This window comes from Lissotriton helveticus, chromosome 5_1, assembly GCF_964261635.1.
Source record: "Lissotriton helveticus chromosome 5_1, aLisHel1.1, whole genome shotgun sequence".
Taxonomy (NCBI): Eukaryota; Metazoa; Chordata; class Amphibia; order Caudata; family Salamandridae; genus Lissotriton; species Lissotriton helveticus.
Genome location: NC_136065.1, coordinates 173,243,656 through 173,266,363, shown reverse-complemented (window position 1 = coordinate 173,266,363; position 22,708 = coordinate 173,243,656). Strand labels below are relative to the sequence as shown.

The 22,708-nt window shown below is 43.5% G+C and overlaps 1 protein-coding gene across 2 annotated transcripts in view; it reads right to left on the bottom strand.

The window, feature by feature from the left end:
* The window catches only part of MRRF (mitochondrial ribosome recycling factor), a 139,901-nt gene that overhangs the window by 51,888 nt on the left and 65,305 nt on the right, over positions 1 to 22,708 (bottom strand). For both annotated transcript variants that reach the window (XM_078641973.1, XM_078641974.1), the window contains exons 4-5: positions 21,168 to 21,323; positions 20,095 to 20,213 (exon numbers count right to left, since the gene is read on the bottom strand). In XM_078641973.1, coding sequence (XP_078498099.1) covers positions 20,095 to 20,213; positions 21,168 to 21,323 — 275 coding nt within the window. The remainder of the gene's footprint in view (positions 1 to 20,094; positions 20,214 to 21,167; positions 21,324 to 22,708) is intronic.

The following is a 22,708-nucleotide window of genomic DNA, read 5'->3' as shown; positions in this document are numbered from 1 at the left end:
AAAAAAAAAGTTCTTTTCAGAACTACCTCCCCGTTATTAAAAAATTGGTACAATATTTGGAACTGTGCCAACCTCTATTTCTCGTAGTTCGCTTCCCAGTTCGCTTGCCGGTACGCGAACCGGAAGTGAACCAAAAAAATTTTCTAAAAAAAAGAACAGTAAGTATAAGGGAAGGAAACATACACTTATGTTAAAAGAAAGACAGCTATAGGGGAGTAAACTAGAGATACTATTACCCGTAATCCACTGCTGATGATGTCACATATTACATCATTCATGACATGCTCAGTGACATCATCAGCAGAGGATTGCGGGTTTTTTGGCAACGTGCCTTATCCACTGTTTAATAACGCTGCCTTTTGCTTTATATAAGTTTTCAAATTGTATGAAATATATACCAATAGGTCGTTATGAACCTTTAGGTAGTGCTTTTCTTCATGAGGTCTGGTCGCTTCCATACACATACAGATGTTTCAAAGATGATCAAGAAGTTTATCTGAATGGAGAGGAATGCACTGAGACGCCAGATCATTCACTAATGTGTAGGCACATACAGTTACACGGTTCATGCAACAAACACCGACCAAATATGGCTTGCGTGTTGCAAGGCACGCCAGTTCCTGCTATCATCCCCACGTTCAAGTTGTTGGAAAATGGTAGTTATTTGATGCTCAATAATGAAGATTGTTCTGGGTTAATTAAAAGTATTCCTTTTATCGTAACAGTAAGTGAACAGGTTATTTGCTGCAGAAATGTTCTATTTCCTCCCACACATGAACATAGGGAGTTTTCAATCTGGCCACAAATACCAACCTTGGGAGCAGATTTCAACGGCATGGCAAGAATAAGAGCTCTTTTGTCTCAGAGAGAGGTGGCCTTGAGTTCGGCCCGTGAAACTTTCGTACTTCACATAGCGAACACCCGTACAGAGGTGCAGACCCTTTTCAATACAGATTTGCCTTTCCATTTCAGCAAGATGGTTCGGACTATCTTTAACGCGTCCTCCACAAAGGCCCTGGCGCACTTTTTTAAAGTTGTTACCAGTGGTCTCGTGACTTCATTTGAGAAAATCTTTGGAGTCATCCCTGCTTTCTTTCATTCTATTTTTTCCACTCTGCTTCGTGGATTCCCATTTTTACTTGCATTACCAGCGGACGCTCTTGTGCTTTTTTACATTTTTAAATATGGATGTCCCTCCTGTGCAAGCTCCCGCCCTGCAGCTGCTGACACTATTCCGCAATCGCATGCTAGAATATTATGGCACAATGCCGTTGGCGATATTAAGCACGGCATATGGATTATCTTTTCGATTCTCCTACTTCACCTGTGTCCAGCCTGTATTTCACTGCCTGACCTGTGATTTCGATTGGGCCATTGATTTGTGTCTCTGCGGACCGGTTTCTCCTGACGTCGACTTTAATCAGCTGATGACTCCTATCATTACTCACGAGTTGGTTTGTCCTGGCGAAAGGATTATGGCTGTGGCATTGATGCATGGACTAATTGGTCCCTGGAATTTACTGGCGGCAACACAGTCTTTCTTGGAACAGAGCTTTCTTGAAAACCCACCGAGCTGTCCTCTGATGGTGATAGAGGATCCGGTGCTGGGAGAGCACGTATGTTCTTTTCCGCTTTTAAATTGGATGGCTGAACTGTTTTCGGATGAAGACGGTGACTTCCTATTGGAGGCTGTTGCAGCTTATTTTGCATACACAGTTATGTCATAGACCTTTTTCATGTTTGATATGCTGAGTACTAGCATTTCATTGACAATTCATTGACTTATTTGTCAAGTTTTTATTATTTAGCTTGCCTATTGGCTTAAGACTCGATAAAGTACTTGGCTGTTTTATTTTTCTTTAGCATTAAATTTTCCTAGTTTTTAATGTTTTACCTTGCGGACCGTCCACATATAAAAGTTGCAATCTGCTCTCATGAGATGGCACTTCTATTATCTTATTCAGTTCGTTTCCGGATCATGGGGAGGTGTCATCTAGGTCCTGGATATCTTTACACCGTGTTAAGTTAGCATGGGCTCATTACCGGTTTAAACGCCATTTTTCCTTTTTTGCAACTTCTGCACACGACACTTAGTTGTTGCTTTAGCTTTCCACCTAGTAGTTCATCGTGGTTTACATGAGAATAATATGTTATTGCTCTACTATCTGCTTTGCTTGTTAAACTATATCTGTACAGCGAGTGCTAAAGTTTCAAGAACAACACGATACAGAATTGTTATGAGGTCTGATCTCCACGACTTCATACTCATAACATAAGTGCAACTTCTGCCAATTCTGGGCATGAGGCGGGTTTTATATTGCTTTGCCGAACACACATACACAACAGTTGATGCGGTTCACATGAAGAGAGAGCTGGTGTATGCTGATGTGATTCCTTCAAATCTAAGACACTAAAGTATGGGCACGCCCTAAACCAACACAAAGAGACCTTCTTAGCAAATAATATAATATGTGTATTAGGGAGGGTGAGATATAAGCAGCCGCGGGCCGTGGAGGGAGTTACGGTGAGGCAGGGAGGCGGGGAGGGGGAGAAGCAGGGTGGAGCCCTCTCTACCTTGCCCCTCCCCCTCCCCGCCCCACCGTAACTCCCTCCACGGCCCGCGGCTGCTTATAAGTGTTGCTAACTCTTATTCATTTACAGCATGTTAACATACTGTCACCATTCGCTTTTTATGTACTAGTAACTATGCTGGTAATTTTGCTACTGATAATATGTGTACTTGTATTCTCCACCCTGCTTCTCCCCCTCCCCGCCTCCCTGCCTCACCGTAACTCCCTCCACGGCCCGCGGCTGCTTATAAGTGTTGCTAACTCTTATTCATTTACAGCATGTTAACATACTATCACCATTCGCTTTTTATGTACTAGTAACTATGCTGGTAATTTTGCTACTGATAATATGTGTACTTGTATTATCTAAGGTACTACGCCTGAGAAGACGGCATTAGTAAATAAACATTTCAAATACACGTGTTCTTCTTAACTCCATGTTCTGGTTTCTAAGAAATATATAACGACCGACTGTTCATGAGTTCCACGTATCCTGAGGTACTATAAGTTCATATTCTGGATTGTCTAAACATTGAGAGTTTGTTATATCCAATGTGACACTGTACCTAGCTTGCTAAGGAGTTTTTGATTACTAACGTGAGTTTTGGGGACACCCTAATTCGCCGAGGTTCCAATCCTCTGTCCACAGTTCTGTGTGAGAACAGAAACCCTGCGACAGGGGCACCCCCGACCCTTGCTGGAGCTTCATCACACTTGCGATACAACTCCAGCAATGCGCCACCTTTACGGCACAGATACATCACGCATCTGTGCTGTTTTTGCCCCATGATGCGCCGCATTGTAAATGCAGCACACCATAGGTGACGGAACAGCGGCACAGAATGACTAACACATCCCTGGTGATGCGCCAGTCATCATAAATGTATCCCTATGCTTCTTATCTTGTTAGAGATGAACCGCCATATGTATCATCAAAGTTTTTTGCATTTCCTAAATAGCGAACTTTAAGGAATAAATAGCGATTCTTTACCATTCCTAGTTTGCGATTAGCTATTTGCTAATTACAAATTACCCATTCATTTCCTTCATTTCCATAGGGCGGTTGGACTCACTTTTAGCTCGAACGGCTGAATGGATTTCCACGAAACTTGGCAAAATTGTAGGGACTGGTAGCCCGATGTGCCTTTGCTATGTCTCAAGATATATGCTCCAGTGGTTTTTACGAAAATTAACTTTGAAAAATATATATTGAGCTACATTGGCCTATATATGTTGGAGCCCAAATGTAGCCCAATGTAGCCCAATGAAGCCCAATGTAGCCCAATGAAGCCCAAAGATGGCCGCCAGACACACAAAAAAACAAATGTAGCCCAAATATCAGCCAGATGTAGCCCAACTATAGCCCAGTGACAGAATGACCAATCAGCTTCGCAAACCTCCGTTACGCGAAGCGGAGCGCTGTTACAGATATATATCTTTTTTTGAACGTTAATTTCTCAAAATCCACTGGAGCACATATATTGAGACCTAGCAAAGGCACATCGGGCTACCAGTCCCTAATATTTTGCCAAGTTTCGTGCAAATCCATTCAGCCGTTCGATTATTATTATTATTTTTTTTTTTTGCCCCGCGGGGCCCTTTTAAAACCTCCACATCAAACCTAGGGGGTCAGCGAGGATCTACTATGCCCCCTTATAGTTATTTCCCCCTTTGTTTTGACCTCCTCTTGTCTCTCGATCCTACCGAGAGACAAGATGGCGGCCGCTACGGACTTTTTGGAATGTTGACAGACGCCGGAGAACCAATCAGCTTCGCTTCACAAAGCTCCGTTGCGCGTAAAGTACGCGTCCTGGGACGCTGCCAGGTCCGCTGTTACAGATATATATCTTTTTTTAAACGTTAATTTCTCAAAATCCACTGGAGCACATATATTGAGACCTACAAAAGGCACATCGGGCTACCAGTCCCTACAATTTTGCCAAGTTTCGTGCAAATCCATTCAGCCGTTCGGGCTAAAAGTGAGGCCAACCGCCCTATGGAAAACTCAATGTTAAAAACACGTTTTGGGACCCCCCTTTTTTCTCGGCCCCCCCTTGACGAACCCCCCCCCAAATTTTCAAGGGCTGCTCAGAAACAAAATGTGCCATTTTCCTGAAAATTTCAGCCAATTCCGTCCACAAACGCCAAAGTTATTAGACATAGAATTTTCAAAAATCCCATAGAGAAAAAATCCTAACTATATATACCTACTGGCGACCGCCAGTAGGTAATATATATATAGATATATATATAGATATATATATACACACACATATATATATACATTACCTACTGGCGGTCGCCAGTAGGTATATATAGTTAGGATTTTTTCTCTATGGGTTTTTTGAAAATTCTATGTCTAATAACTTTGGCGTTTGTGGACGGAATTGGCTGAAATTTTCAGGAAAATGGCACATTTTGTTTCTGAGCAGCCCCTGAAAATTTTGGGGGGGTTCGTCAAGGGGGGGCCGAGAAAAAAGGGGGGTCCCAAAACGCGTTTTTCCCATGTTAATTTCCATAGGGCGGTTGGCCTCACTTTTAGCCCGAACGGCTGAATGGATTTGCACGAAACTTGGCAAAATTGTAGGGACTGGTAGCCCGATGTGCCTTTTGTAGGTCTCAATATATGTGCTTCAGTGGATTTTGAGAAATTAATGTTCAAAAAAAGATATATATCTGTAGCAGCGGACTGGGCAGCGCTCCGCTACGCGTACTTTTCGCGCAACGGAGCTTTGTGAAGCGAAGCTGATTGGTTCTCCGGCGTCTGTCAACATTCCAAACAGTCCGTAGCGGCCGCCATCTTGTCTCTCGGTAGGATCGAGAGACAAGAGGAGGCCAAAGCGAAGGGGCAAATGACCATAAGGGGGCATAGTACATTGTCGCTCACCCCCTAGGTTTGATGTGGAGGTTTTAAAAGGGCCCCGCGGGGCAAAAAAAAATAAACATAATAATAATCGAACAGCTGAATGGATTTGCACGAAACTTGGCAAAATTGTAGGGACTGGTAGCCCGATGTGCCTTTGCTAGATCTCAATATATGTGCTTCAGTGGATTTTGAGAAATTAATGTTCAAAAAAAGGTATATATCTGTAACAGCGGACTGGGCAGCGCTCCGCTACGCGTACTTTTCGCGCAACGGAGCTTTGTGAAGCGAAGCTGATTGGTTCTCCGGCGTCTGTCAACATTCCAAACAGTCCGTAGCGGCCGCCATCTTGTCTCTCGGTAGGATCGAGAGACAAGAGGAGGCCAAAGCGAAGGGGCAAATGACCATAAGGGGGCATAGTACATTGTCGCTCACCCCCTAGGTTTGATGTGGAGGTTTTAAAAGGGCCCCGCGGGGCAAAAAAAAATAAAAATAATAATAATCGAACAGCTGAATGGATTTGCACGAAACTTGGCAAAATTGTAGGGACTGGTAGCCCGATGTGCCTTTGCTAGATCTCAATATATGTGCTCCAGTGGATTTTGAGAAATTAACGTTCAAAAAAAGGTATATATCTGTAACAGCGCACCGCTTCGCGTACTTTTCGCGTTACGGAGCTTTGCGAAGCGAAGCTGATTGGCTCTCCGGTGTCTGTAAACATTCCAAACAGTCCGTAGCGGCCGCCATCTTGTCTCTCGGTAGGATCGAACAGCTGAATGGATTTGCACGAAACTTGGCAAAATTGTAGGGACTGGTAGCCCGATGTGCCTTTGCTAGGTCTCAATATATGTGCTTCAGTGCATTTTGAGAAATTAACGTTCAGAAACAAGATATATATCTGTAACAGCGCTCCGCTTCGCGGAGATAAAATTATATGTGTATTACCTAGCTGTTGCTAACACCAGTTAGCGACGGCTAGTAGAAGATAGCGACCATCTTGGGCCCCACTTTGCATGTGAGTGATATTTATCACTAATGACATGCAAAGTGGGCATGCCAAGATGTTAGCGACTGGAAACAGTCGCTAACATCGCTATCTCCTATTATCAACTTTTGGAAATATTCGAGATAAGGGCGAATATCTCCAAAAGCTACCACCTGCCCTGAGCAGTTCTTAGCCATGTTATCCAATGGGAGGTGGATAACATGGCTAAGAGCATTAGCTCGGTAATGCATGAATATCGCTGAGTTTTCAGCGATATTAATGCATTGCGGTCGTTTTTTATCGTATTTCCGATAAACCTTGATAATAGCAAGGTTTATCTGCGATAATTTCTGACGGTAAAAAAATCGTTGCTAAGCATCGTTAGGGATAAATATCGCTTAACTTTGGTAATATGCCCCAACGTCTGTTAACGTTCGATTCGAAGGAAATCAGGAAGTGTTGAAAAACATTGTCTGCGCCATCTTGTCTTTTTTCAAATGCCACACTTTTGTCGTGCACGGCAGCCATTTTAGATGCCTTGACCAGACCCACTCTGTGCACGCTGTCGATCCTTAGCATGGCTCCCCACCCTCGCAAGCATCTCCCCCAGGCAGTGGTCACCCCCGCTCTCTGTCTTATGCATGGGTAATAAACCTCCCCCATCTGCGCTGCTGTTCCCTGAGAATCACACCCTGTGCCCGCCCGACACCTCCCTTTCGCCCTATTCACTACCGCACCCTCTGACACTCCTTTTCCTCTGTGTCCGATTGTCCAGGCTGGTCCTAGGGTATCAGCTAGCCCTGCAGATGTAGTTTATGGCCACAGCTGTAAAGAATCACCCCTCTTCAAAGGAGTTATAGTAGATCAAGGCCCACACTCGATGAGATCCGTCACAGCAGAAGCGTTGCTATTATCTGAAAACCATCCTGTATTGTGATTGGGGAGGGGACCGAGCCTGAAGCGGAAGATTCCAGGGATGACTGTTTGTACATCAAAGTTTTTACAATTATGTGTCACATTAAAAATATATAGCACTCCGACAAAGTAGTAAGATTATAAAACTTTAACAATTTATAAATATATACAAGAAAACAAAAATAGTAATAACATATAAACATTTTTAGGGAAAAACAACGAAGTAGCGGTCGGCTGTGCGAATAGTCCCAACGCAGCACAACGTCCAGATTTCCGGCGTGGGGCGTCGCGGGGGGTGGGTCATCAGTAGCAAACTGTTGTGCGAATAGTTCCAAGGCAGCAGAACGCGCCGAAATCTAGATGACACGAAAGTGATGTCTAGTAAGTTGCCACCCAGCAAATAACGGCATGGGGCGTCGCGGGGGGTGGGTCATCAGTAGCAAACTGTTGCGCGAATAGTTCCAAGGCAGCAGAACGATGGCACCAAGGTGATGTCCAGTAAGTTGCCGCACTGGTTTTGGTATCCTACAATGCTGCTCCGAATAACGGCGTGGAGCGCCCCGGGGGAGGCGGCGTGAACGGGCCTCTCCAGGTGGAGTGTCATCTGTTGTAGTGGGGCGCCCCTTTACCGTTTCAGTTGCCATTCCGTCCGTTTTTGGTCCACTGTGTCAAAAGCCGCAATTCAGCTGAGTTGCGCCCACTCTTGCGGTGCAGCGATAGGCGGCTGTCACAGGACTCTCAAAATGGCGGCAGGCTGTTTCCTTTTTGGGCCTGGTCCACTGAAATGGCCCTGGGACACCTTGGAAATCGGACGCTTGTCTGCTAGGTCTTGGACCCCATTCTCGAAAGCGTCCCCTCCGCCTTGAGAATTCATCAAAAGTTTTGGGGGCTCCGACTCCTGCAGGCTTCTGGTGGGGAGCGGCTGCCATGATTGCTCGCGGAATGACCACGACGGAGCCACGAGATGGTGGTGCTTTCATGCCGACGCCAGCTTCAGTCTGAAACATCCAGAAACAAGGTGGGGCTTTCATCGTTTGGGAAAAAAAAAAAGTTTTCATCCTATGAAAAGTGTTGTTTTTAGGTCACATGATCATGCCTTCCATCATTAGGAAACCAAAAGTAAAATGAACCAATGAAAAGTTTTATAAACAAGTCACATGACCTGTTATGCGGCATAGGGTATAAAATGCGGAGAAAATACGTTGGCACGTGAGGCGGCGTCAGTAGCGGACCGATGTGCGAATAGGCCGAAGGCAACACAACGCGCCAAGATCCGGATGGCACCGAGGTGGTGTCCAGCAAGTTGCAGCACTGGTGTGGCCATCCTACAATGCTGAAAGTCGGCGTGGGGCGCCCCGTTGGCCTGTGAGTTTGCGTCAGTAGCGGACCGATGTGCGAATAGGCCGAAGGCAGCACAACGCGCCAAGATCCGGATGGCACCGAGGTGGTGTCTAGTAAGTTGCCGCACTGGTGTGGCTATCCAACAATGCTGAAAGTCGGCGTGGGGAGCCCCGTTGGCCTGTGAGTTTGCGTCAGTAGCGGACCGATGTGCGAATAGGCCGAAGGCAGCACAACGCGCCAAGATCCGGATGGCACCGAGGTGGTGTCTAGTAAGTTGCCGCACTGGTGTGGCCATCCTACAATGCTGAAAGTCGGCGTGGGGCGCCCCGTTGGCCTGTGAGATGGCGTCAGTAGCGGACCGATGTGCGAATGGGGCCAAAGGCAGCGCAACAATATTTTCTGATTTGAAGACACCACAAGGCGCTGAGATGCCAAGATCCGGATGGCACCGAGGTGGTGTCTAGCAAGTTGTGGCACTGGTGTGGCCATCGTACAATGGTAAAAGTCGGCGTGGGGCGCCCTGTTGGCCTGTGAGATGGTGTCAGTAGCGGACTGATGTGTGAATGGGGCCAAAGGCAGCGCAACAATATTTTCTACTATATTTTCGGAGTAGAAGACACCACAAGGCGCTGAGATGCCAAGATCCGGATGGCACCGAGGTGATGTGTAAGTTGCGGACCGATGTGCGAATGGGGCCAAAGGCAGCTCAACAATATTTTCTGAAGAGAATACACCACAAGGCGCTGAGATGCCAAGATCCGGATGGCACCGAGGTGATGTCTAAGTTGCGGACCGATGTGCGAATGGGGCCAAAGGTAGCGTAACAAGATTTTCTGTATGGAAGATACCACTAGGCGTTGAGATGCCAAGATTCGGATGGCACCGAGGTGATGTCTAGCAAGTTGTGCCACTGGTGTGGCCATCGTACAATGGTAAAAGTCGGCGTGGGGCGCCCTATTGGCCTGTGAGATGGTGTCAGTAGCGGACTGATGTGCGAATGGGGCCAAAGGCAGCGCAACAATATTTTCTGACTGACACCACAAGGCGCTGAGATGCCAAGATCCGGATGGCATCGAGGTGATGTCTAAGTTGCGGACTGATGTGCGAATGGGGCCAAAGGCAGCGTAACAATATTTTCTGTATGGAAGATACCACTAGGCGTTGAGATGCCAAGATTCGGATGGCACCGAGGTGATGTCTAGCAAGTTGGTGTGGTCATCCTACAATGCTGAAACTCGGCGTGGGTCACCCCATTAGCCTGTGAGATGGCGTCAGTAGCGGACCGATGTGCGAATAGGCCGAAGGCAGCACAACGCGCCAAGATCCGGATGTCACCGTGGTGGTTTCATAGTTGAGAGGCACTTCATCTGCAGTGGGGCGCCGAGATCCGGATGGCACCGAGGTGATGTCTAGCAAGTTGCTGTACTTGTGTGGTCATCCTACAATGCTGAAACTCGGCGTGGGTCGCCCCATTAGCCTGTGAGATAGCTGTTCTTTGGATTTGGGCCTGGTCCACTAAAATGGCCCTGGGACACCTAAGAACTCGAACGCTCGATTTTTTTTTCCTTTCCTGTACATGCAAAAAAAGGTAAATGCCCGGTATGTTACACGCTTCATCTGCCACGATGAACTCTCCAGAGGAACCGAAAAAATATATAGTTGTGGTAACTATACCATGCATCGTCATATGGAGAGGTGGCACCAATTAATTATAGTGCTGCATAAAAGAGAGATTTGGAGGAGAACCCCTGACCTGCTAGTACATTCATCAAAGAAGTGGCACTGAGAGCTTCAGAGGCAAGGGAAACGGTCCCAAATATTTAGAAGAACTTTGGAAAGATTAAAATGACATGTTTAGATTGTGGTAAATTAATTTCATGTGGGCAGATGAGTGTTACTCTAATAAATACAGCATATGAACATCATCATAGTCGATGGTTGGTAGAGACATTTTGACTATATCCTGGACCTGCCCGTCCTCGCCCAAAATGGCGCCGGAATAAATGGGACTCGTAACTCCTTGTTGTGTACTGGTTGCAGAACCTTGAAATCACGAGATACGTATGCAGTTTTGAAGCACATGGCGGGCGGGGACGAGAATTGATTGAATATTTCGACATCCCTATTGATATTAAGTTCTGATGTGTTATTGATTACTGTACTGTTGAAAATTCGAATTAACGTCACCCATGGTACTTGCCCGCAAATGTATATCTAGATAATTTTATTGTAACTGGCCCTGTCGTATTTTAATTATAAAATGTACGTCCACCGATTCCGTAACTGTTAGACACCTTAGTTTTTGCAACCTAATGGCCCGCCCGTTACGTTCCTCTACAGTGTAAATGTCTATTCATCATATACGATTACAGTTTGCTCCGTGGCAGGCCCACGTGGTTATAGGCTCGTATTTGTATAATGAAATTTTCACAATAAAGGTTTTTAAAAGAAAACATGGTAGTAGTGTATACATTGGTAAAGTTTTTAATAATAGTCACTGTTTTAGAATCATTAAAAGGCAAGTGAAATAAAGCATTCGAATTAGGGTAAAAGGTATAATACGAAGGAACGCAGTAAAGATAAATGGTCAAGGGCTGTTGTGTTTTCTATTCCTGCAACATAAAGTGATCGATAAGAATCTCATATTCAGGCGTATCGGCGACTAAGACAGCAGGTCGACCCTCTTTTGCTCAACGGCTCCGTCATGGGACGAAGAAACGCTCTTTTTCTCGAAAAAAGAATATATTTTACTTGCAGGACAGTTGTAAAATTTCCGGGAAAGTACATTAGCCTGGAACATTATAACATATATTTAAGAGAAAATAATGTTCGGAAGTAATTAAAAGCGTAATTTTTAGGTGATATGACCAAGGCTTTCATCATTAGAATAAGAAAAGTAAAATGAACCAATGAAAAGTTTTATTAACAAGTCACATGACTTGTTATGCTTACGTTACGCGCTGCGCGCCCCGGATGACTTCCGGATGCGCTAACGCGGCGCGTCATATGACGCATTACGCGACAACGCAGGTCCAGAATATAGTCAAAATGTCTCCACCAACCAGCGGTCGAAACACAACCCCTTTCAGCAGGCTAAATAGTTCTGTTAAATGACAACAGAAGGGACAGGCAACAAGAACCATCAGTCAAAGAGGGGAGGGCTAGTTCTTCTCTACCGGGTTACATTGGGGCGCTACCGGAACTGATCGAATTGGTAGTCTACAGTGTTTCTGGATGTTTCAGACCGAAGCTGGGGTTAGCATGAGAGCAGCACCATTTCGTAGCTCCGTTGTGGCCATTCCGCAACCAATCATGGCAGCCGCTTTTTATCGTTATTTTGGGCGGGGTGGGTGGCGGAGCCGAGCTGTTTTGCAGCCATCATTGTGTGGAGTTCAGTTCATCTCACTAGTTTTGTATTTGTCATGAGGGGTTGTTCCTAATGTTTCTATTTTAGCGAGGTCAAAAAGAGATCCCATTAGTGGCCTACTGATTTTGCTCGATTCCTTTTCTTTTTTTTTACACGATTTTTCGTTATCTGCAAAGACTAAACAGAGTATTGCGACTCTGTGTTTGTTTGTAAATAGAGAATGAACCAAAGAGAACTAATTCTAAAACAGTAAATACTTGGATAACAATCAATCAAATGGAGAGAGAAGCAGGCACGACGGATTACAACGGGGGCAAAGGCCTGCGTTAACTACCTTTCACTATCTGCAAAGAGAGAGTACTCCTAATAGAAATGAGGGGGGGGGGGCACCATTCAAAGCAGATCAGTGTGCATAAACACGAAAATGTTTTCACTTACCACGTACTTGACATTCGACAGCTTATGATATTTGCTATTAAAAAACCATTGAAATTCACTGAAAAAACCATAGGTTATAAACCATATATAACCATAGGTTATAGACCATATATAGTTAGGAATTAGCATTTACAAAACCTTGAAAATTCACTGAAAAAACCATAGGTTATAGACCATATATAGTTAGGAATTAGCATTTAAAAAACCTTATTTTACTCACACAAAACCATTGAAATTCCATATATAGTTAGTTGCACTAACTATATATTGCGCACCCGCAATCCACTGCTGATCATGTCACATATTACATCATTCATGACATGGTCAGTGACATCACTGATGACATCACTGATGACATCTCAAATGACATCACTGATGACATCACTGATGACATCATCCAGTGACTGTGTGTTTCTGTAAAGTTTAAATATGTTTTAGATATTGAAGAATGAGTAGATGTATAACTGTCTGGACGAAGGATTTAGTAGGTGCATGACTGAATGTATGAGTGAGTGATTAAATGTGTCTCACTGAGTGCATGGGTTAGTGACTAAACTGTCTTAATTTGTGCATCATTATGTCTGTTGTTCTGTAAACTACTGCATGTGTTGATCAGTAGCTATATGATTAACTATATGGGTTATTGATTGATTGTCCAAGTATTTGTATGGGAGACTGAGTGTGTGTGTGGCTGGCTGGGAGGTGTGTGACTCTGTGCAGATCAATGTGTACTTGTATCAATGATTGTATAAGAAAGTAAGTATGTGTTACTATATGTTTGAAAATGTAAGGTGCTCTATGTTTAACTGTATAGACAAGAAAATGGAAGTGTGATTGATTCTTTACAGGACTGACTAGGTGTGTGAGTAACTCCATGGATGAGTGGCAGAGTGTGAGTGTCTGTATAGGTGTATGAGTGCATATGATAGTGTTGTAAAGATGAGTGATTGTATGTATGAATGATTGTATGGGTGAATGAGTGAATGTGTGTGTAGACGTAGGAATCAGTGAGTACGTATGTAGTAACTAGTATTGGTGTGTCAATGGTTTCAAAAATTATACTCTGTATTTAACACTGGGTGAAACAGAGGTTATATTAAAATGTGAGGAGATGCATTGTATTGTCACATGAATGATATCATCAGTGATGTGGTCATTGATGTCAAATGAGATGTCATCAGTGATGTCATCAGTGATGTCATTTGAGATGTCATCAGTGATGTCATCAGTGATGTCACTGACCATGTCATGAATGATGTAATATGTGACATGATCAGCAGTGGATTGCGGGTGCGCGATATATAGTTAGTGCAACTAACTATATATGGAATTTCAATGGTTTTGTGTGAGTAAAATAAGGTTTTCTAAATGCTAATTCCTAACTATATATGGTCTATAACCTATGGTTTTTTCAGTGAATTTTCAAGGTTTTGTAAATGCTAATTCCTAACTATATATGGTCTATAACCTATGGTTTTTTCAGTGAATTTCATTGGTTTTTTAACAGCTAATATCTGTAGCTGTAAAATGTATTCTTCTTTAAATCCAAAAATATATTTTATATGTTTATTAATAAAAAAAAAAATTTAATATTTTTTTTTCTTCGTTCCCGCTTCGCGAATCGGGAAGCTTCCCGTTAGCTGACCTTGATGCCGCGAAATAGACCGCGAGCCGGTAAACGTTTCTTTACCGCAACTGCCGCGTTAGAAAACAACATCGTGACGCCTCCCGTCCGCATGACGTTTCGCGTTGTCGCGTGATACGTCATATAACGTGCTACGTTAGCGAACTGGTACGCTTACCGAGTCGCAAAGCACAGGTTTCTGGAAGCAAACCGGGAGGCCCTGCAAAGCGCTTAACGTAAACACAGCAGGTCATGTGACTTGGTAATAACACTTTTCATTGGTTCATTTCACTTTTGGTTTCCTAATGATGTAAGACCAGGTCATATAATCTAAAATGAACACTTTTCATTGGTTGAGAACTATTGTTTTTCCCAAATGATGAAAATCCCTCCTTCTTTCCTCACTCTGACTTTCATCATTGTGAGAGAAAGACCCTTTGTTACCAGTGAGCAATGGCTTCTTTAGTAGCTTCAGCTGGTGCTTCCCCACCACCTCCACCACATCCAAGGAAGAGTGGACCACCTGCTGAAGTTATAATTCAGCAAGAAGAAGAAGAAGAAGAGGAACAGGACGACGAGCACGAAGAGAGACACTTTTTGCCTGAGGAGCCCAGGACGTCTCACCGGAAAGAAAACTTCATTTGGCAATTTTTTAAAATTCCCAAAGGTCAGAAAAAAGTAAATGCAAGATACGTAACTTGCCTTATATGTCAAGATAGACTGTCCAGAGGGACCGACAAAAAATACAGCTTCGGAAACTACACAATGCATCGCCATATGACTAGGTGGCATCCTAACAACTACAGTGCTGCACAGTTTCGTAACGACCTAGATAATCTCCCTATTATGGCCAGAAGATCTGTTGTACCGGAAGTGACGGGACCAGAGGGCAGGGAGATGGTGCCAAATATACAAATGAGATTTGGTGAAGTAAAACAAGTCTGCGTACATTGCAATGGATTCATTTGCTACAGAGAAAGTAGCATCACTCTGATCAACAGAGCTATTGACAATCATATGCAAGTTTGTACGAAACGCCCCAAATAATAAATACTTTTTTTTTTGTTTTGTTGCTCCTGTTGAGCCCTTTACAATGAATCGTTTTCATTGCCCCCTCCAAGAAAAACCCCCAAAAATATAAAACTGTTCAGAAAATTTCAAAAAAAGTAAAAAAAGTTCAGAAAAATAAAAAAAATATAAAACAACAAAAACAATAAAAAAAAAAAAAAAGTTCTTTTCAGAACTACCTCCCCGTTATTAAAAAATTGGTACAATATTTGGAACTGTGCCAACCTCTATTTCTCGTAGTTCGCTTCCCAGTTCGCTCGCCGGTACGCGAACCGGAAGTGAACCAAAAAAATTTTCTAAAAAAAAGAACAGTAAGTATAAGGGAAGGAAACAGACACTTATGTTAAAAGAAAGACAGCTATAGGGGAGTAAACTAGAGATACTATTACCCGTAATCCACTGCTGATGATGTCACATATTACATCATTCATGACATGCTCAGTGACATCATCAGCAGAGGATTGCGGGTTTTTTGGCAACGTGCCTTATCCACTGTTTAATAACGCTGCCTTTTGCTTTATATAAGTTTTCAAATTGTATGAAATATATACCAATAGGTCGTTATGAACCTTTAGGTAGTGCTTTTCTTCATGAGGTCTGGTCGCTTCCATACACATACAGATGTTTCAAAGATGATCAAGAAGTTTATCTGAATGGAGAGGAATGCACTGAGACGCCAGATCATTCACTAATGTGTAGGCACATACAGTTACACGGTTCATGCAACAAACACCGACCAAATATGGCTTGCGTGTTGCAAGGCACGCCAGTTCCTGCTATCATCCCCACGTTCAAGTTGTTGGAAAATGGTAGTTATTTGATGCTCAATAATGAAGATTGTTCTGGGTTAATTAAAAGTATTCCTTTTATCGTAACAGTAAGTGAACGGGTTATTTGCTGCAGAAATGTTCTATTTCCTCCCACACATGAACATAGGGAGTTTTCAATCTGGCCACAAATACCAACCTTGGGAGCAGATTTCAACGGCATGGCAAGAATAAGAGCTCTTTTGTCTCAGAGAGAGGTGGCCTTGAGTTCGGCCCGTGAAACTTTCGTACTTCACATAGCGAACACCCGTACAGAGGTGCAGACCCTTTTCAATACAGATTTGCCTTTCCATTTCAGCAAGATGGTTCGGACTATCTTTAACGCGTCCTCCACAAAGGCCCTGGCGCACTTTTTTAAAGTTGTTACCAGTGGTCTCGTGACTTCATTTGAGAAAATCTTTGGAGTCATCCCTGCTTTCTTTCATTCTATTTTTTCCACTCTGCTTCGTGGATTCCCATTTTTACTTGCATTACCAGCGGACGCTCTTGTGCTTTTTTACATTTTTAAATATGGATGTCCCTCCTGTGCAAGCTCCCGCCCTGCAGCTGCTGACACTGTTCCGCAATCGCATGCTAGAATATTATGGCACAATGCCGTTGGCGATATTAAGCACGGCATATGGATTATCTTTTCGATTCTCCTACTTCACCTGTGTCCAGCCTGTATTTCACTGCCTGACCTGTGATTTCGATTGGGCCATTGATTTGTGTCTCTGCGGACCGGTTTCTCCTGACGTCGACTTTAATCAGCTGATGACTCCTATCATTACTCACGAGTTGGTTTGTCCTGGCGAAAGGATTATGGCTGTGGCATTGATGCATGGACTAATTGGTCCCTGGAATTTACTGGCGGCAACACAGTCTTTCTTGGAACAGAGCTTTCTTGAAAACCCACCGAGCTGTCCTCTGATGGTGATAGAGGATCCGGTGCTGGGAGAGCACGTATGTTCTTTTCCGCTTTTAAATTGGATGGCTGAACTCTTTTCGGATGAAGACGGTGACTTCCTATTGGAGGCTGTTGCAGCTTATTTTGCATACACAGTTATGTCATAGACCTTTTTCATGTTTGATATGCTGAGTACTAGCATTTCATTGACAATTCATTGACTTATTTGTCAAGTTTTTATTATTTAGCTTGCCTATTGGCTTAAGACTCGATAAAGTACTTGGCTGTTTTATTTTTCTTTAGCATTAAATTTTCCTAGTTTTTAATGTTTTACCTTGCGGACCGTCCACATATAAAGTTGCAATCTGCTCTCATGAGATGGCACTTCTATTATCTTATTCAGTTCGTTTCCGGATCATGGGGAGGTGTCATCTAGGTCCTGGATATCTTTACACCGTGTTAAGTTAGCATGGGCTCATTACCGGTTTAAACGCCATTTTTCCTTTTTTGCAACTTCTGCACACGACACTTAGTTGTTGCTTTAGCTTTCAACCTAGTAGTTCATCGTGGTTTACATGAGAATAATATGTTATACGATACAGAATTGTTATGAGGTCTGATCTCCACGACTTCATACTCATAACATAAGTGCAGCTTCTGCCAATTCTGGGCATGAGGCGGGTTTTAAATTGCTTTGCCGAACACACATACACAACAGTTGATGCGGTTCGCATGAAGAGAGAGCTGGTGTATGCTGATGTGATTCCTTCAAATCTAAGACACTAAATTATGGGCACGCCCTAAACCAACACAAACAGACCTTTTTAGCAAATAATATAATATGTGTATTAGGGAGGGTGAGATATAAGCAGCCGCGGGCCGTGGAGGGAGTTACGGTGGGGCAGGGAGGCGGGGAGGGGGAGGGGCAGGGTGGAGCCCTCTCCACCCTGCCCCTCCCCCTCCCCGCCTCCCTGCCCCACCGTAACTCCCTCCACGGCCCGCGGCTGCTTATAAGTGTTGCTAACTCTTATTCATTTACAGCATGTTAACATACTGTCACCATTCGCTTTTTATGTACTAGTAACTATGCTGGTAATTTTGCTACTGATAATATGTGTACTTGTATTATCTAAGATACTACGCCTGAGAAGACGGCATTAGTAAATAAACATTTCAAATACACATGTGTTCTTCTTAACTCCATGTTCTGGTTTCTAAGAAATATATAACGACCGACTGTTCATGAGTTCCACGTATCCTGAGGTACTATAAGTTCATATTCTGGATTGTCTAAACATTGAGAGTTTGTTATATCCAATGTGACACTGTACCTAGCTTGCTAAGGGGTTTTTGATTACTAAGGTGAGTTTTGGGGCACCCTAATTCGCCGAGGTTCCAATCCTCTGTCCACAGTTCTGTGTGAGAACAGAAACCCTGCGACAGGGGCACCCCCGACCCTTGCTGGAGCTTCATCACACTTGCGATACAACTCCAGCAATGCGCCACCTTTACGGCACAGATACATCACGCATCTGTGCTGCTTTTGCCCCCTGATGCGCCGCATTGTAAATGCAGCACACCATAGGTGACGGAACAGCGGCACAGAATGACTAACACATCCCTGGTGATGCGCCAGTCATCATAAATCTATCCCTATGCTTCTTATCTTGTTCGAGATGAACCGCCATATGTATCATCAAAGTTTTTTGCATTTCCTAAATAGCGAACTTTAAGGAATAAATAGCGATTCTTTACCATTCCTAGTTTGCGATGAGCTATTTGCTAATTACAAATTACCCATTCATTTCCTTCATTTCCATAGGGCGGTTGGACTCACTTTTAGCTCGAACGGCTGAATGGATTTCCACGAAACTTGGCAAAATTGTAGGGACTGGTAGCCCGATGTGCCTTTGCTATGTCTCAAGATATATGCTCCAGTGGTTTTTACGAAAATTAACTTTGAAAAATATATATTGGGCTACATTGGCCTATATATATGTTGGAGCCCAAATGTAGCCCAATGTAGCCCAATGAAGCCCAATGTAGCCCAATGTAGCCCAAAGATGGCCGCCAGAGAAAAAAAAAACAAATGTAGCCCAAATATCAGCCAGATGTAGCCCAACTATAGCCCAGTGACAGAATGACCAATCAGCTTCGCAAACCTCCGTTACGCGAAGCGGAGCGCTGTTACAGATATATATCTTTTTTTGAACGTTAATTTCTCAAAATCCACTGGAGCACATATATTGAGACCTAGCAAAGGCACATCGGGCTACCAGTCCCTAATATTTTACCAAGTTTCGTGCAAATCCATTCAGCCGTTCGATTATTATTATTTTTTTTTGCCCCGCGGGGCCCTTTTAAAACCTCCACATCAAACCTAGGGGGTCAGCGAGGATCTACTATGCCACCTTATGGTCATTTGCCCCTTCGCTTTGGCCTCCTCTTGTCTCTCGATCCTACCGAGAGACAAGATGGCGGCCGCTACGGACTGTTTGGAATGTTTACAGACGCCGGAGAACCAATCAGCTTCGCTTCACAAAGCTCCGTTGCGCGAAAAGTCCGCGAACCGGAGCGCTTCCCGGTCCGCTGTTACAGATATATATCTTTTTTTGAACGTTAATTTCTCAAAATCCACTGAAGCACATACATTGAGACCTACAAAAGGCACATCGGGCTACCAGTCCCTACAATTTTGCCAAGTTTCGTGCAAATCCATTCAGCCGTTCGGGCTAAAAGTGAGTCCAACCGCCCTATGGAAAACTCAATGTTAAAAACACGTTTTGGGACCCCCCTTTTTTCTCAGCCCCCCCTTTACGAACCCCCCCCAAATTTCCAGGGGCTGCTCAGAAACAAAATGTTCCATTTTCCAGAAAATTTCAGCCAATTCCGTCCACAAACGCCAAAGTTATTAGACATAGAATTTTCAAAAATCCCATAGAGAAAAAATCCTAACTATATATACCTACTGGCGACCGCCAGTAGGTAATATATATATATATATATATACATACATATACACACACATACACATATATATATATATCGCACGTGGTAAACCAGCCTGTTAATAGTAATTGTTGCACTTAGTTAAGAGTGTATGCAAGCTTTGGCACGGATGAGACAATACTTTCCAAGTGATTGAAATGTTTTCCCAACATACTGTATTCCTCAAATAAATATTCATCTATAGTCATAATGTCCACTCACCTCGGGAAAATTCGTCATATTTACAATGATTAGCTGAGGTGATTTTAAAGAGATCTGTCCAATGTGATTTAATGGAAACTTCCCATCTTTTGTTACAACAGTGATGTGATCAAGAGCACCTGCAAAGAAGAGAGAAATATTTTGTCTCCAAATGTCCCAAGGCAGGCAATCTGTGGCTACGTTTGGGCTTAGTGGCCATGACCATATAGGATATCCAGCCACTGTTTATCCTCTGCTTGTACGTACTTGTGTGCTCACACTAGTAAGCACCTTCATTGTTAGCCCAGTACCTGTCGATATCTTTGATCAGCTTATTGCTCCAGTCTACGTCCTTTTAGTTTCTCTGCCTCGTGCCTTTTCCGATCTAAATTCTGCTGCACGCACTTGCCTGCAGTTCTGCATCTTCTATGCGCAGGGCCCTCCCCCGATATTTCAATAATTCTTCCAAGACCAGCATTGGTGGTCCTTAGTTTCAGGAATATACTACAAAATGCATGCAGCCAACGTCATGAAATTATGTCCAGGCAGGGCTCTATCGCGCAACTATTTCTGCTGGGTTTGTGCTATATGACTGACTGAGAGACACACAGACAGAGAGACAGAGAGAGACACACACACACACACACACACACACACACACAATAACATACAAAAAAATTGTTTTTGACATCCAGCTGAAAGCAGTATCAATGAACACGTTTATTCCTAAAAGCCTGGGCAACCAGAAACTAAACAAAGTCTTGGCATCGTGATAGGAGGCTGTAAATCCACTGTGAAACATGGAACCCAGCTTTCCTGCTCGCTCAACCTTTATTTAGGTAGCCCAAAAATGTATTTCCCTTAGCAACCGATGAAGAGGGAACAATTATCTCAGGAAACTTTCCAAATTAGCAGTCATATCCAATCGTGAAACTGACCTGATAATTAATTGCATAACACTCATTTAAATTGTTATACCCTATTCGCTAATCTAGCCTTATGAACAAAATCCAGTCAAATAAAAAAAGTTCAAATGCAGAAAAAAGTAAATTCATGTTGAGCCCTGCGGTTCACTGATGACGTCGACAGCTCACCTGGCGAGGTTCGAATGTTGAGGGTTTTGCTAAAATCTTCCTTCAGGGACTCCATGACCGCGTGCATTTCCTCATTCACCGCCTCAATGTCGATAATATCTTGCACCAGTGCAGCGTTCACATTTACTCGAGCCTGTGTGTGTCCTTTACTTTTTGCTGAAAACAATTTAAAGAAAAAATGTTTGGCAGCAAATAAAAACAAAACTCTATTTTTGAAATGACGTGCACTTCAAACTGAAAAATGCATACCAATAAGGCAAATACTTCCTGCATTACGATGCTCCAGAGGCCTCTGGTACCCTAAAGGTAAAACTACGATTTTCATACCTGGAGTACTGCTAGGCCACTACTGCTACCGGGGATTATCCGCACTGCGGCTATTAAGCAGTTCTAAGGCTTTGCTTCTCGCGAAATGGTTTTCCTGCACTGGAAATATATTTCCGTGCAAAGGATTCACTTGACCCTTGCCCTCGTGAATCATGTGGACTTCCCATCTCATTCCTGGAGTAGTGAAGTCGGTCTGGACAAATGCGCTTTGACTGAGGACAGTGGCATAGCCAGTGTGGCATGAGACCTAGAGCGAGAAAAGAAATAGGCCTAGTGGCCTCAGACTGAACTGTGAACTAAGCAACAATCAGGGTTCAACGGGCCCCGCAGCCCTTTTGGCGCCGGTGCTGCTGCAGCAGTGGAAGCGACGCCCCTGACTAGGGGTGGAAATCGGAGATTAAGAGAAATAGGGCTTGTCTTCACTTTTAATGGTTAACTTTCATTGCCAGATATTTACTTCCTGGGCACACAGAGAGACATTAGGAAACGCAAGCACACGTTCTTACACACTGCACTACTTAAGTGTGCCTTTTGCAGATATATGTTTGGAAGGCCAGGACGGTTTGTAAACATATAATCAATAATTGAAAATACTCAAAATTTTAAAACTCGGTTGATGTTGAGCACTGGTTAATCAATGCCGCAAACATTTTCTACACACAGAGTAAGTGTGGATTTTCAACACAAGTAGTGGAAATGCAGCTGTCGTACATTGTCATTCATGCACAAAATTCTGCAGATTCCCATTTTGCAACTCCTCACATGGTAGTGCCTTTTGCATATGCTACCAGTTCTAAATGGACGACACCTAAACATTTTGTGTAGTGGAACAGACTGCCAACTTCATAAGACAATGTACTAGGAGAAGGCCTGTAATATACTGTTTAAGTCTCGCGCTGTGACGATCCATTGTTTTTTTTTTTTAAACCTCTAAAAATGGTCTTTTAGCCCCCCATTACTTAGTATTAGTTGGCATCTTTGTCACTCTTATTTCCATTGTTTTCATTAGTGAATACGTGTAAGCGGGTGCTTACTTCACTTAGGATCACTTTGTCTCCATGTATTTTTTTCTCTTCCCTGGAGCATGGACCAAGTACTCATTCATTCATTTTCTGACAAGTGTTTTTCCTCATTGCTTGCACTCGGATAGTGGTAATTTTTTTTAGCATTGATTGGAAAACAACTTGAAACCATCTGACTCGCGCTTCCTAGTA